This window comes from Pollachius pollachius (genome assembly GCF_949987615.1).
Source record: "Pollachius pollachius genome assembly, chromosome: 2".
NCBI lineage: Eukaryota > Metazoa > Chordata > Actinopteri > Gadiformes > Gadidae > Pollachius > Pollachius pollachius.
Window position 1 is genome coordinate 40,909,538 of NC_136935.1, and position 15,271 is coordinate 40,924,808.

The following is a 15,271-nucleotide window of genomic DNA, read 5'->3' on the forward strand; positions in this document are numbered from 1 at the left end:
TAGCTCTCAACGCTGCTCTTGAAAGTCATGACAAATCTGAACGGCTTCCTCTATCTCTCAAAAATAAATAAATAGACTAAACACTGAGTGAAGTTACCCTAGGCCGGCTTCAGCTTGTGCAATAACAAGCATTTCCATTGTTGCCTATCAAGGGTGTGAGTCCACCTAATAAAGGCATGGATGTGTTAAACACCAGTGTCCAAGCAGAAAGCAGCATTCCCATGTTATACATTTCACATTCAATACAAAAAAAATAAAACACCCAAAAGCCATCCCATCAGAACAACAAGCAGAATAAGCTACGGAAAATCGTTCTTTTTTTTTAAATCAAGGTCCTGCCCCCACATATAAAGCTTTACCATTATGTTTATGGTTCTGATAAATGATAGATAACAATGCCGTGCCCTGCTCTGGTCCTCACTTGGTATGCTGGTCTGTTGTGAGACTCGTCTTAGAGTGATGCCGGACCAGAAGGGTTGACAGTCTCATCTAGCAGGCCTGCACCCCAACTACCGCACCCCTCTCTCTATCATACACCATGCCGATTATACAGCACTTATGGCACGATAAGTGTGTGTGGGTGTGTGTGTGTGTGTGTGTGTTTCCATTATTTCAAGTGCAGCACTTCCTCGCTGAGGTGATGGAGCTCAAACAAACACATATTCATCTATTATAGAGAAGATTTTAGTCAAACTTTTAGTAAATATACTAAGTAGCAAATGCACTTGGATGCATTCACACAGAATTTCCATCGTCATTTCATTGCACTCCTGAAACTGAAACCCAAGGCAGAAAGGAACTGTCATGCAAAGTAGGTCTCCTGCGGGAACCCCCCCCCCTAAACAAAAGGTAGAGAGTTAAGCAGCAGCAGCCCCACTGTCCCCTGGCCCCTATATCAGGCACAGCAGTGTTTTATGTCCCCGCGTTTCTGCCTCCACAGCAAAAGAAAGTGCTGGATTCTAAAGATAAAAGCGGGTTTTGGCAAATGGGCTAAAGTCGCAAAAGAGAAAAAAAATGACTTGCTGGGGCTCATGGTGTGATTACAGTTGCTGGGAGCGTACCAATCTATCAAGAGGAAGAGTAGGGGTGTAGGAGAGGGGGTCTGCAGTAGGGGGTTAGTCAAAGGAGATAGCCCTTGACTAACTACTGGCCACGGACAATCGATACTCAGCAGATATTGCTTCCAGGGATGGAGGGTGGTGACGGGGGGAGCTCTAAAAACTTCCCAAATGGTTTTTCATTCAGATATTGATCAGCAGGCTTTTATGGTGACCTTGCCCTGTGAAGGCTGTATACTTTCCTAAGGGTACATGAGTCTCATAAATCTGTAGAGTGGTTCCAGAGTAGCTCAATACAGGGCTGCTGCGTGGTGGGAGAGCACCGAGGCAAGGGACGGTGATGGGTCTTCCTTTGGTGGGGTGGGTGGGATCAAGGATGGTGGTGGAGGGGGTGGCTCCTCTCACACCTCATGATGAGGGATTTATTTACAGCACAGTAGACAACAGTCCCGCTCCATTTACTATTCATTTGTTTAGGAGATGCTTTAATCCAAAGCATGTCCTTATGGACATCGAGGATCAAACCCAGAACCCGCTGGGAGTCGAACGCCCTGAACCCAGGTCTATCTGGCCCCTCAAAGGGATACATGCAAGAAATGCTTTTCTGTAGGGTTCTTTGCCCCTAACGTTTACTCAGACAGAACCATTATTGTAAGTCACAATATCACAATAAAGACGCAATACATGTTTGTGCCAAAAGATGGTTAAAAACGCAAATAAGCTACACACTTTTTTCTCAAGGAAACGGTTTATATTATAAACCCAAAATGTATTATCTATCAATCAACGGGTTAATCCCCTAAACTCTGCTAATCCTTCCGTGTTTAGCTTTCTCTCCATATTCGTGAAGTCGTGGAACACTTAGCATAACAGGCTAGCATATGGACACCATCAGTTGTTAATATGCCTCACCATGACACTTTGTTACCATTGCCCACAACCGGGGCCACTGCACTGTATACACAGCCATGGTAAATGTTAGCATTAGGGCCGTATTCTTATTCATATCTATAAGCTTGCTTTGCACGGTAGGACCGCGCACCGATGCGTCATTTCATAGAGCCGGCAGAAACGCATCATATGTCATGCTGAGCGCTGTCCGCTCCCGGGGGAGAGTTCGCCCAACATCCTCTTTTTTGCTTTTTGTCTAAACTTTGTTTTTTTTGTCACAGATGTCATGGTGCACGATTAATGAGCCGAGGGGGTTAGGGGGGAGGGGTGGAGTGGAGGGAAGACGGTGGTTTTGCTTTAAATCTGTTGAAGGACTTTCTGAGCAGGAGATCGCAGCGTGATACGGAGGTCCGAAACATAATCAGCGTCTCGCGTTTCCCCAAGAACAAATGTTTATGCCCAGATGTTTACGGCTGCGTTGCAGACGGACGGAAGGCCACGGCTCAACTCGGCCGGCTAATTGGTTCTGAAGTATGATCTGCAGGGTAAGGAAACAAAAGGAACTGAGGAGGCAAGACGCAGGAGTCGGGGGTCAACAGCTGCTCACTGCTCCTTGTCTTGTTCTTCATCCTCGTCTTCTTCAAGACTCAGAGCCACTAAGCAGTTATAAGCAAAACCAAAAGCTGTCCCAAGGTGATAGAGCGCAGTTAAGGAAAGCATGTATTGATGCTTATTTGATCAACATTAAATAAAAGGACATGACATTGCGGTCCCCACGCCCTTCAGTACATTATTATTGAAATGTATTGCCGAAGAGTATGGTAGATTCAACGTTTTGCAAGGGTAAGGACATAAATGCTTTGCAGGGGTTAAAAGGGTAGATGTTCCCCACGAGAATACACCAAATATCCAGTACACAACTCAATGGAGAAACATAACCAATGTCAATTCACTCCAAATATACAACAGTGGGGGTCTGATGGGTCAGATAGCATTGGGACCACAGCGATAAACATCCTTACCACCCCACCCTTGAGACACACGATTGACCTTTTCAACAACAACACTGCAATCAGTCATCTTTGTGCCTCCAATGGAAAATAATGGAGAAGATGTGTACTATATCCTCCTTCTTAGTTCAAGTTTGGAAACTCCTACTAAGGCTCTTCATCGTTCTTTCAAACTTTTGCATCGTTTTCCGACTCTCGCTGTCCTTCGTGTCCCTCTCATGTCAAACATTTGAAGCGGCCAGAGGTATTCTAAACAGTTATGTTCTTAAGCTCCATGGATACAATCTCCCTTGACACGCACACACACGCATGCACACGCATTCACACACCCGCACACGCACTCACACTGCACTCACATACACACACACTGTCCCAGCCTGGTCATTCAGATCTGCTGAGACGGTATGCGTGTGTTCACATTACGAAGCCTGTGGACGGTTCTTTAGATGTGCACATAAAAGCAACTAAGAGACACTATCCAGGCCTCGCATTTGGAGACGCAGCATGTGAACTTGGAGATCCTTATGGGGAATTTGTTCCGAGAGCATGCAAAGCGTACAAAATGTGTTTGGCAACTCCTCATAATATTAATAATATTTCATTTAGCTGATATTCTGCTATTATGCAATAACACAAGTATTGAATGTGACCAGAAATGAGACAAAGCAAATTTGCAACACTTTGTGGCCATATACACAAGCTCAGACTAATACGTACATTAAGATTAAGACCACTCTAAAATTAATATGCTTTATTTAGTATATGTATTATCTAACCACCTATTATTTATTTTTATATATATATACATATATATTTTTATAAATCTATAGCTATCTATATATTATCTTTATCGCTCTCTATATTTATATCTATAGATATAGATATATAGTATTGCTGAGAAGGCATTTACAGTCAGACATTCACTTTCTACCGGATAAAGCAACATGGACAGAATTAAACATTATTTCGTAACAGGATGCTTGCTGTTAGCCATGGATGAGGGAGTGAAGAGAAAAAGAAAACATTTCTGGCACCCCCAGGAAATGACATAGTAAAAGATAAAATAGTAATGCTAATATCAATAGTTTGTCCATTACAGGTCAGCTAACTGTCCAGCCCAACAGTTACAAAGCTTTTCCTTTTCGATCTCGCACGGCCGATCAATACGGGGGCATACTGTTTCAATTTTGCTGCCATTGATTTTTCCTTTTTTTCCCTCTCCTCTAACACCCCCGCAGCCGAGGCATTCATCTTTCTGAAGGAAGGAAGATTTGATTTACTGAAGAAAAATTGGGGCGCGCATCACAGAGATTCGTTGCCGGGCTGTGGCATGACACGCCAAAAGATGGATGTCCCTCCGACTGGGAAGCCCCGCAGCCTGAGGGGGGTCTATTAGAGGACCGCTGAAGCAGCCCACTATGGGGGGGAGGAGGAGGAGGAAGAGGAGGAGGAGGAGGAGGAGGAGGAGGAGGAGGAGGGAGTCAGGGTGGAGGTGCGTAGGTGTGCTGCAGGCGGACGGAGGAGCAATAGGGAGTCGTGGTGGAGGTGCGCATGTGTACTGCAGGGGGATGGAGGAGGTTGGAGGAGGAGGAGGAAGTGGAAGAGGAAGAGGAGGAGGAGGAGGTGGGGGGGGGGGGGTTGGAGAAGAGGGTCGCAGTGGAAAAGAGAGCAACTGGAATAAACAGGAAATGAAAAAGAGTGCTGATGTCAGCCTTTACGAGCAGGGAAAGTGGGACGTGTGAGAGCCGGAAATGCCAAGCGTCAAAACTATGGCCATAAAAACTAGCTCATCCACGAGTCCTATTCAGGAACTGGAACACTAGAACACTGACACTCAACGCTGACGCAATACCCTCAACATTTCAACACTGAATACCTTTCTTTCTGCCTTTCATACCCTTTACATATTCTCTGCTGTTCACCAGATACACATCCGTTCCTCGCCTCTCCCCTCCGCCCCGCCCCCAAGTTCCAGCGCCCAGAGTGAGAGTTTCCATGGTACATTAGTCAGCCTATTAGAATGTAATGAAGGCCGGGTCCACCAGGGAGAGAGGGAAGAGAGAGAGCCCAGTCCCCGGAGACGTGCGGTGGTGCTCTCCATCATACCCCCCCCCCCCCCTCATCTCAGTGCTCCGGGTGTCTGGGTGTGTCATCCGCTCTGCATGGGCGCCACCTCCTTGGGCATGGGTGTCATCGTGGGGCCTTGGTGTGTGATACACTGCCTGGCTGGCGTGCTGGGCATGGGTATGGTCTGTCTGGGAGTCCCTCTCTGCCCTGCGTGTCACCCCCTTCAGCCTGGATGTCACCCTCTCGGTGTCAGACACACAAACAGATGATGCTTCGTCTACTGACTTAAATGAACGCCCTGACGCATCTGAGCCGCAGTCCACAACCCGACCCCACCGGCTGAGCTCACGTATTTAAATATAGTAAGTAAATGAAAAGGAAGGCATATACGAGGAGAAATAGTACAAATACATCCATAACCTCATACTAGTTAATAAATCGGTAAGTAAGCAAATTATAAATATAAAAAGAAAGAAGATGTATGGCGATGACAGAAACTATGCATCCAAGTCATTTCACTTCATATTTCCTTCTTCTTTCGTTTTATTATTCCTTCTTTTTTTGTTCCGAGTTCATTGACACTTTGTATTTGTTCCCTGGTTCCCCAGGCGAAGTGAGGACGGCAGGCACAGGGAACACCTGGCGTCCCTGAGGTACCGGGGCGCGGACAGATATAAATATATATGGAGGAACAGGTAGTAACCCCAGACTGTCTGACTGACTGACTGGCTGGCTGGCTGGAGGACCTGTCTGGCTGCGCGTGGACCTGTCTGCTACGTCCCTGGGCGTGTCGATATGACAGAGAAGGGCAAAGAAGGAGAGATGCTCGTCTTTGTCTAGTGCCGCCACACACTCTCTCCTGTGGCACGGCGCAGGAGGAATTCAAAAGAAGGTTTAGGTCGAAAAATGAGAAAGAGACAAGGAGGGAGGAGAGTGGTGTGTCTAGAGACAGAGAGAGAGAGAGAGAGAGAGAGAGCAAAAAAGGGTGGGAAGGGGAAGAGAGAGAGAGAGAGGAGTGGAAAGGGAAAGCAGGAAGTGGTAAAACAGAGAAAATCACATAACACCTGGGTCCCCATGTGGCCCGGGCCGCAGTAAGCTGGATATTAAGACACAAATTGCATTCAGGCGGGTCGCGGCGTGTCACAAGATATTAGATACCTGCCGTGAGGAAACAACAATTCCCATCAGCTTGTGCAAAAATAATATTTTCATTTTCAGAGCCTATATTGAATGGAAACTTCGGGGAATACGCATTTTATGTGGAGCGCCAGTCGGCAGGCAGTGGAATCTTACACGCCCGCATCAAAAAGGTTGTAATCATGGCGGTGTAATATCTTGCCTGTTATTGGATTTTCTTTTCACAGCTAAATCTACGTGTGTGTACGTGTGTATGAGACGATGTCTCCTGCCACACTTGTCATTCAGTAAAAGGATTTGAGCGGCTACACATTCAAACCTGTGTCGCGCGAGAGTTTGAAGGCGTGCTTGTATGCATGCGTATGTATGTGCGTGCACACAAACCTACAATGTACTCGCCTCTACAAAATGTCTCCTCCAACGGTAACACTAGCCGGCAAAGGGTACATCGGCTACGCATCCGCACCCATAGTCAACGTTTTCATCACATTTATTTATTTTGCTCATTTCCCCACCCCCATCCGTGATCTGCCCGGCGACCAGATGTTGCAGCCTTGCCCAACTGTGGTGTGGGTTGCGAAGCCGGCCCACCTGACCTTCGCCGTAATTGACTGAGAGTATTGATGTAATGGCACGGGACTGATTGTGATTTATTAAAAGAGCCCAGCGCTCCCAGGCCCCATGCCAGCACCGGCTCCCGGCTCTCCCATCGCCTGCCATTAGGGAAACCATCAATAGCACTGCCGCATACAGCGCCGGTAATGGTGGAGAGAGAGAGAGAGAGAGAGAGAGAGAGAGAGAGAGAGAGAGAGAGAGAGAGAGAGAGAGAGAGGCATGGCTAGAGCCCACTTAAGCAGGATCGGAGCAGCAACCAGCAAAGGTTGTATTTGTATATATTTATTAAGTTCTGTCTGTCTGTCTCTCTGTCTGTCTGTCTGTGAGTACACTTTAAGGTTATGCTGTACACACTGGCAGAATGAGATGTGATGATATAAAAAGGGGAGAGAGGACGGTGTTGTGGAAGGGCAAAAATACCAGCAGAGGAAGCAGCCCAGGAGGGAGAATAAGGGAGAGCGAGGGGGGAGGGAGAGGAGAGGGAAAGAGAGCGAGTGAGCAAGTGAGCGTGCAAGCGAGCAAGAGAGTGGGAGGGAGTAAAAAGAAAGAGAGAGAGAAGAGAGAGAGAGAGAGAGAGAGAGAGAGAGAGAGAGAGAGAGAGAGAGAGAGAGAGAGAGAGAGAGAGAGAGAGAGAGAGAGAGAGATTCGATTTAGAGTTTGTGATCCAGTTGCACAGCGAGCCCCATTGCAGGCTGGTCTCCAGAGAGCCCGGCCTAACAAGCAGGAGGCGAGCAGCCGCAGCAGCCAAGCAGCCCCCCATTACCCCCCTATACCTGCACACCAACAGCCATCGTTAGGGAATAGCTACAGGGCCTCTCGGATGAAACAAACAGGGCAGAGAGGCTAGGGTTTCCTCCTGCTTTTCAATAGGCCATGGAGCCGCTTAGAGACACTTTGTTCTCGCTCCAACGTCAACGGATCATGCCTCCTACGCATCCAGCGTTTTAAACCTGATCCTGCCTGGAGCGTATTGGACGTGGCGCAGAAGGACCAGGGGCCTTACATGATGACTGTGAGAGTTTTGTGGAACATAGGATCCAGAACTAGAATAAAGGCGGGAAATTCTCTGAACGACGGTCATTCGGAGCGTTACAATAAAACGACTCGATTCACTACATGACGTAGAACACAAACTGACTTCACATAGAGCTGTATGTGTTTGTGTGTTCATTGTGAAAGCATGTAGAAAGTGCCACTCGGGATATGATGAGACTTTTAAAATGTTTTGGCTACAGTGTACTTTCACCAGGTCTCGAATGAACCTGTAACAATGCATCATGTTTTGATGTTATATTCCTCCCTGCTATGTATGTTTGGTGTGTGTGTGTGTGTGTGTGTGTGTGCGTGCATGTGTGTGTGTCTGTATGTGTGTGTAATAAGTAGATGTAAAGAGCTGTAGCGAAAGTTAGTGTACACTACATATATGTATCATTTATATATCAATTTCAAAATTTATAACGTATAGCATTTTCTACAGGAAACCATACTCTCTAAAAGTTGGAGAATGTGTGTGTGTGTGTGTGTGTGTGTGTGTGTGTGTGTGTGTGTGTGTGTGTGTGTGTGCATGCACATGTGTATCATGTCATCCAACTCCTTAGCCGTGCACAGACGCTATACACCCACTATTGTTATAGCCATTACATTGCACACACGTGGGGGCCAGAACCCGTTCACCCACCTGGCGCAGGAGTTCCCCCAGGCCCCGTGCTTGTCGGTGAGGATGTGGACGATCTTCTGGACCAGCTGCGTGGAGGTGACGTGGTCGCGGTACTTGGCTGCCCGAATGAGGTGGTCGCACATCTTCTCCTCGTCGCGCTTCTCCGCCGCGTACTGAGCGCAGTTGGACTGGGGGGTCGCAGGACGGAAGGGGGGGGGGGGGGGGGAAGGTACAATGTCAATATTGCTTACGAATACTCTACTCTCTTACTATTTAGCTGCTTGAAGCCAAAGAGATTTGAACGGCATCTACAGGTGGACGGCAGACATTGGTTGGGATTGAACACAGAACATATTGGCTGGGGGTCAAACACCCTGACCACGGACTGGACCGTCATGCCGTACTTCAAATAAAACGTTGCATCACAACAACACTTGTGTAAATTGATTAAAAAGATGAGAGGACCAGGAGAATTGATGTGAACATTTGATTACGGCCCCTTCACACACGGTAAAACACACACACATCCGACGCTAAGTAAAACAAACCTTTTAAAATGGGGGTGGGGGGGGGGAAATCGAGGTGGGGTGATTTTGGCGTCCTGGTGATTAATAACAGCACACAGAGGTATATAGGAATGCCCTGCGGCGGTTCAGACCCCGCTGAGAGCCCCGTGCTCAGGGACAGGACATTTCTCTCTGTCTGATTCTGTTATCAGGGAGAGGGCCTTTGGACGCGGGGAAAATGGTTTTCATTTCAAATGAACATTATCTAAATGTTGAAAGGTTTGGGTTGATTTGCACTTCTTAATACTGCACACAACCGAATACTGAATTTGTTGATAATTTAAAAATATTTTTTTGCATCTAATGACGCTCTTTGAATATTGCTTCGTCCAATTCATGGCAACATCTGCATGGACTGTGTGTGGCCGCTAAAACTAAAAGCTGTATTATCCTTCAACCCACTTGATTCTACGCTACCCCGGTCGGTGTATTAATGCGCTTATGGAATGACCCCGCAGCCAAACCCTACGGCGCGCCAGACTGCATACAGTACAGCATTTGAGACCGGGGCATGGGCGGCCGTCTAAACGCAACCTGCCACTCCCGAGTTACCAGTGAAGCTGGTAAAGTGTTTTATAATGGCTCCCCCTTTCCAATTTGAACTACAACTTTTCATATCTGACAGAAAATCCATGGGTATAAATCACATTAGCAGGTCTTTTCTGCAGGCTATTGGGCCCTAATTATCAATCTATGTCTCTTTGTGTTGTGCTGGAGCGGGAGGGGGCCTTGACCTTACCCCAGGATGACCCGGGAAACACACAGGAAATAAAGGCAGCGCACGGCTCTGATGGTACACTGGAGGTAAGGTGTGTGTGTGTGTGTGTGTGTGTGTGTGTGTGTGTGTGTGTGTGTGTGTGTGTGTGTGTGTGTGTAATAAGTAGATGTAAAGAGCTGTAGCGAAGGTTAGTGTATACTACATATATGTATCATTTATATATCAATTTGAACATTTATGTATCACGCAGCATTTTTTACAGAATACCATACTCTCCAAAAGTTGGAGAATATGTTGACCCAAAAAATATGAAATGCTAAAAAGGAGTGATGGATCATCCAAAATATTCATGTCCGTCCACTGCTAGCTGAACCGTGACCAGGGTGCACCACAATCAGCAACTGTGGCTTCCCACTCGTGACCATAAGCAAACACTTCATCACCTGCAAACCGCCCCACCCCTAAAAAAAACCTTAAGACTTGCATGCAGTAATGGGATTTTCTCTCAAGCCTGGCCAAAGCCGGCCAAGACTGAAACAAAAAAAGGTTCACAGACTCACTCCCTGAAATAACAACCAAGGGTAAAAGAGGCAGGACACGCACGCAGAAGGCCATTAATGACCAGAGGTATGTTTGCGTAGCACTGGAAAAGACGAGTCACGGGGAGTCCTGCGGGCCCTTGAGTCACTAAATACGTTGGGGTGGGGGTCACTTTAGTAGGTTGTACGCTCAAACTGTTTTCATTTTACTGCTCAACCTTTGACTTTACTCTTTTTTCGACACCATTTTGCCAGTCACTATAATTTAGCTCCTGCGACACAGAGGGTATATATATATATATATATTTATATATATAATGAAGACAATGAGGAAAAAACTAAAATTAGAAAGTTAAAACTGAATATATAACAGATCTTTTCGCATTTAACTTCCTTCCCCTTTAAAAACCCAACCTCCTTTTTCGAGTGACCTTGAAGAAGTCAAGGAAGCCCAGGCCTGCACGTCGACATAAAAAAAACATTATAAATGGCCATATTTTGAAACAAGGTCTACCATTTACTAGCGAAAAAAGTGGGGGGAGCAGTTGATTATGTGGTCAGAGGGGTGGGGGGGCGGCGGAGGGCAGGGGGAGAGAGAGGGAGCTGTGCTATGCTTTAGCTTCCTAACCAGGGCACAGCTTGCTGGCAGCGAGACCTTTATGACTTGCGACACTGTAATCATGGGCAGCACCTTCTGTTACAAGGACTAGCTGACGGGGTCGGCCCTACGATGGGGGGGGGGGGGAGGCCGCAATGCTTTGTGGCAGCGGAGGAGACAGCTCGGAGCGGCCGGCATGATAATGGCTGGCGTTAATCGAGTCAATTACGCAGAGTCGTGTCGCTCGCAATCTGCCCAGGCTTCGGATTATCAACTGTGGGTGTGTAGTGCCGTTTGCAGAGAGAGGGAGAATCGGTTGGGGGTTGAAACTTCAGACAAAAGAAAACAATTTTGGATGGCGTAATCCCATAATGACACTGGCTTAAATCTGTGGATAAAACATTTCAGTGTATGCATATGAATTTCGAAGAATGTATATTTGGTGACGTCATGTACCACGTTTTATTACAGCAGTGGTCTTTAGTGGGCTTGGCCACCCTCGTATTGTTACTATTGGGTTGCTATGGCAATGACGCTACCTAGAGCAGCCTACAGGCAGGCCAAGTGAAAGGGAGCACAGGACGGCCTTGAGTTTCACAGGTCTACTCATGGCACTGTCCTTATTTTAACGCTGAGAGAGAGACAGAGAGAGAGAGAGAGAGAGAGGATGCACCGGTTCCCTGGTCCTCCCCCACCAGAGGAGGGGGTTGGGAGGGTTAACCATTGTAATGGACTTGAGAGTGGAGGCTCATTACGACATATCAACCCTGTGTTTATCCATTAGAGTGACAGAGTCAGGTCTGGCCCTGATGGCGATGGCGTTACTGCAAGCCTTCAAAAGCCCTCTTTGGTGCTCCGGACTCGGTCGCGGCAGGCGGGAAGGACAACAGCACCGAGGTTATTAAAAAGACCTGATTTGCAATCTCGTGACACCGGTGGCATTGCAGCGCTACGCGCTCCCTATATCTCCTGCACTCTCCCTCCTTTTTTGTCGCACACTCCTCCAATATCTCACATCCGTCGACAAGCGATCCCGGGGGGGGGGGGGGGGGCTCTGTCTAGGGGGGGCCCGGCAGAGACGTCAGCCTTGTCCTTGTCGCGTATCAAAGAATGCAAATAGGCCTACGAGTAAGGAATTCCACGCGGGACAAAGTGGAGGACCGGGAGGAGAGGAGTCAGGGGGATGAGATGAGAAGAAGAAGATGGGGGTCACCAAAGACGAAGAAGAAGCAAAGGAGGGAAAAAAAGGGAGTTGCCACTCCACTCCAGCAATTGGTTTGGAGGAGCTTCTCGCGCACTTGATCTTTTGCCCTTCCAGTTTTCAAATCGCAACGTGAAGCGGTACCAGGGGAATTCAGACAATGGGCTGGCGGAAGAAACGGGCGAAAAAAAAAGATTGGGGAGAAAAATGAGGGCTTAAAAGTACAATGGCGAACAAAAGTCACCAAATGACAAAGGCTGACAGCCACTTCAATTCTGAAGTGATGCTCCTGTCATACTGCTACTCTCACTATTGATTTTTTTCTCTCCCTCTGCCTCTCTCCCTCTTGGCCTCTCTCTCCATTCCACTGTCCCACACGCTCTCTTCTCCTACAGCGAATTGAGTTAAAAAAAGAAAATAATGAAAGAAATTGAACCCAGCCAAAACAGATCCCTGCGGCTGGCGTGATCAGTCCCACACGAGCTGCCATCAAGGTTAACACAGGCGCAACACTTATCAAAGTATCTCTCCTCCTCCTCCTCCTCCTCCTCCCTCTTCTCCTCTCCCCATCCCTGGCTGCTCCTTAATGGACTGTTCACAATGTTTGCTTGGCAGCCTCTTCATCTCTTCCTACCCAGAAGAGAGGGGGAATAAAAGCGCCTGGTCTGTGCAGAAACCTCCCAATGCGCTCCGCACCATCCGTCTGCGTAGTTAGCATCTTGCACCCCAGACGCCAGCGGAGCTTCCAAGGTCGTGCCACGTGAAAAATCATCGATGTTAAAACTGTCATCTGGGTTTTGAAAAATAGTTAAATAAGGAAAAGGGCATGAGCGAAATGAAAAATATGTTATTCGGATTCGGGGCTGTCCTATCAGAAGGATATAACAAATGAACAGGGACAGGACAGTGAGACCGACCGGGAGATGAAACAGGCACCAGACAAATACATACACTGGGAATTAAGTGACTAGAGGTGAGCGTGGAGAAAGAAAATCACACCACCGTTGGGTCTTTATTCGGAGATAGGACACCGGCAGGCGAGCAACTTCAACTTATGTAGATTGCCCTGCTGTCGGTGACAAATGACAACAGAGGAGGCAGTCAAAACTCTCATAGTTGCACTCCAGAGACCGTCAAGCAAAGGAGAAGTTAAAAAAAACAAAACAAAAGAGAGGAGCGGACCAAAGACTTCTCTCCCCGGCTTGAGGTCAGCTGGCTGCACATAATGACGGCTGTGGTGGAGGAGGTACCTGGGGACTTCATTACTCTGACAGAGAGAGCCGAGGCAGACACTACCAGAATACTATCCCCCCCCCCCCATTGTGGACCGCGCTCCCCTCCTGAACCAGCCCCCCCGCCCCCGCCCTCCCTCCCTCCAGCCCCTCCGGCTTCATTTTCAACACAAAGGAAGAGCCCGTGTCGGAGAAGCCCCGGCATGCGGCCTGCCTGACATCTATACATCCCCGGTGCTGATGAGTACAAGACAGCCCCGCGCAGTACGGCGGCAGCCATCCATCACAACGTCGGCGCGGCGACGCCAAGGCCGTGTAAATGAAAACCGGGCCATATGGCGGGCTGTGTGTGCACACCTCTGGCGCGCGTGTGGCGGTGGTGGAGGTGGGGTTTGTGGTGGTGGTGGTGGTGGTGGGGGTGGGGGTGCAACCTTTGCTTTGGGAATTAATTAGGTTTCAGTCAGAAGAAAAAGGACCTCAAATACTTTTTTGGGTCCAACAATGAGCCTCAAAACAGTGAGTCGTGAATCCTAACCCAGTGCGAAGATGGGTTCAAACTAGCAAGCCTAAGCCGTCTTCTGCGCTGATGCACAAAGCAGCGTGTTTCCAGACGTGAGTGTTTCCAGAGAGGCTGTGAGTGTTATTATGAGAGAACATAATGAGCATTAGCTCAATGTTAATGTCATTAACTCCGGGAGAAAGCACGGATCACTTTACAAGCTAAGCCGAGCGGGGTGGAGGGAGGACAATGACGCCAGGCGCTAATTAGGCCGCTATCGCATGGCTTTCATAGCATCTCTCAGACAGCCAATTCAATTACTCCATATAACACCGGGTTAATCAAAACTGCTCTATAAAGAGCCAGCGGGAGCCAGCGGGAGGCAGAGAGAGATGTAGAGAGAGAGAGAGTTGTAGAGAGAGAGAGAGAGATGTAGAGAGAGAGAGAGAGAGAGAGAGAGAGAGAGAAAAGGAAAGGAGAATGCGAGAATGTGTAATGAATAATTAGAAAGAACAATGTTGAAGTGAGAACGAGAGCGAAGAAGATGCGAGGGAGAGGGAGTAAAATAGAGGACAGAGCAGAAGAATGCGGGCGGGGGTAAAGAAATTACCTGGATGTCACCCCCTCCTTCCTATCTGTACCCTCACATCTGCCCTTGTGCTCTGGAGTCCACCACATTTCATCCCTAATGAACGGCAACATAAAAAACCAAGAGTTCGATTTCTTCCAGTCCCTCCTTTCTATCTCTCGTCCCTCTCCATCTCTCTTTTTTTTTTTTACTTTGCTCAGTATCAGGAGTCTATCATTTACCACGCCGGCCAGCAGTGTGCGATCGGGAGATCTCCTCCACATTAAGGATCCTATTAGATAGAGAACCCTAAAAGGTAATTGGATTTCCCCTCCTAGTTATCTTCATCTCTGTTTCACCCTTAGCCCACTGTAATAACTTACTCCCGCCACAGCGGAGATAACTCAATTCCATCCCCGGGAAGAAACAGAGATGGGAGTAAGCGAGAGCAACAACAACAGACAACAGGCATATGAAGGAGGGGGAAGAGAAATATATGAGAGAGAGAGAGAGAGAGAGAGAGAGAGAGAGAGAGAGAGAGAGAGAGAGAGAGAGAGCAAGGGAGCGAGAGAGTGCATACAGTAAGTCTCTCAGGCAAATTGGCATCTAAATCTAAAGGCTGCACCATCGCTGCTTTCCCAAGGATATGAACTCAACATAAATATGTTTTTTATCTGTTGAGTTGCTCTTCACTCAAGAAGATTCGACGTGCTTCTAGTGTTGCCTGCCATGCAGAGCTTCACATTCACAAACGTCCCCAGGTGTACCGTAACAGTCAGCGCGAGAAAGAAAACAATGGCTACCAAAAAACAACAGCTACTTGGTAAACCGAAGATCCACTGCACCTATAATGAAATTACAGCAAAACAAAACTCAGCACACACAATAGATGTGCACTTTCCTTTTCCTTCTCAG

The 15,271-nt window shown here is 47.7% G+C and overlaps 1 protein-coding gene across 6 annotated transcripts in view; it reads right to left on the reverse strand.

The window, feature by feature from the left end:
- Positions 1 to 15,271, reverse strand: part of lrba (LPS-responsive vesicle trafficking, beach and anchor containing) — a 183,672-nt gene that overhangs the window by 85,728 nt on the left and 82,673 nt on the right. For all 6 annotated transcript variants that reach the window (XM_079728923.1, XM_079728920.1, XM_079728922.1 and 3 more), the window contains exon 36: positions 8,457 to 8,623. In XM_079728923.1, coding sequence (XP_079585049.1) covers positions 8,457 to 8,623 — 167 coding nt within the window. The remainder of the gene's footprint in view (positions 1 to 8,456; positions 8,624 to 15,271) is intronic.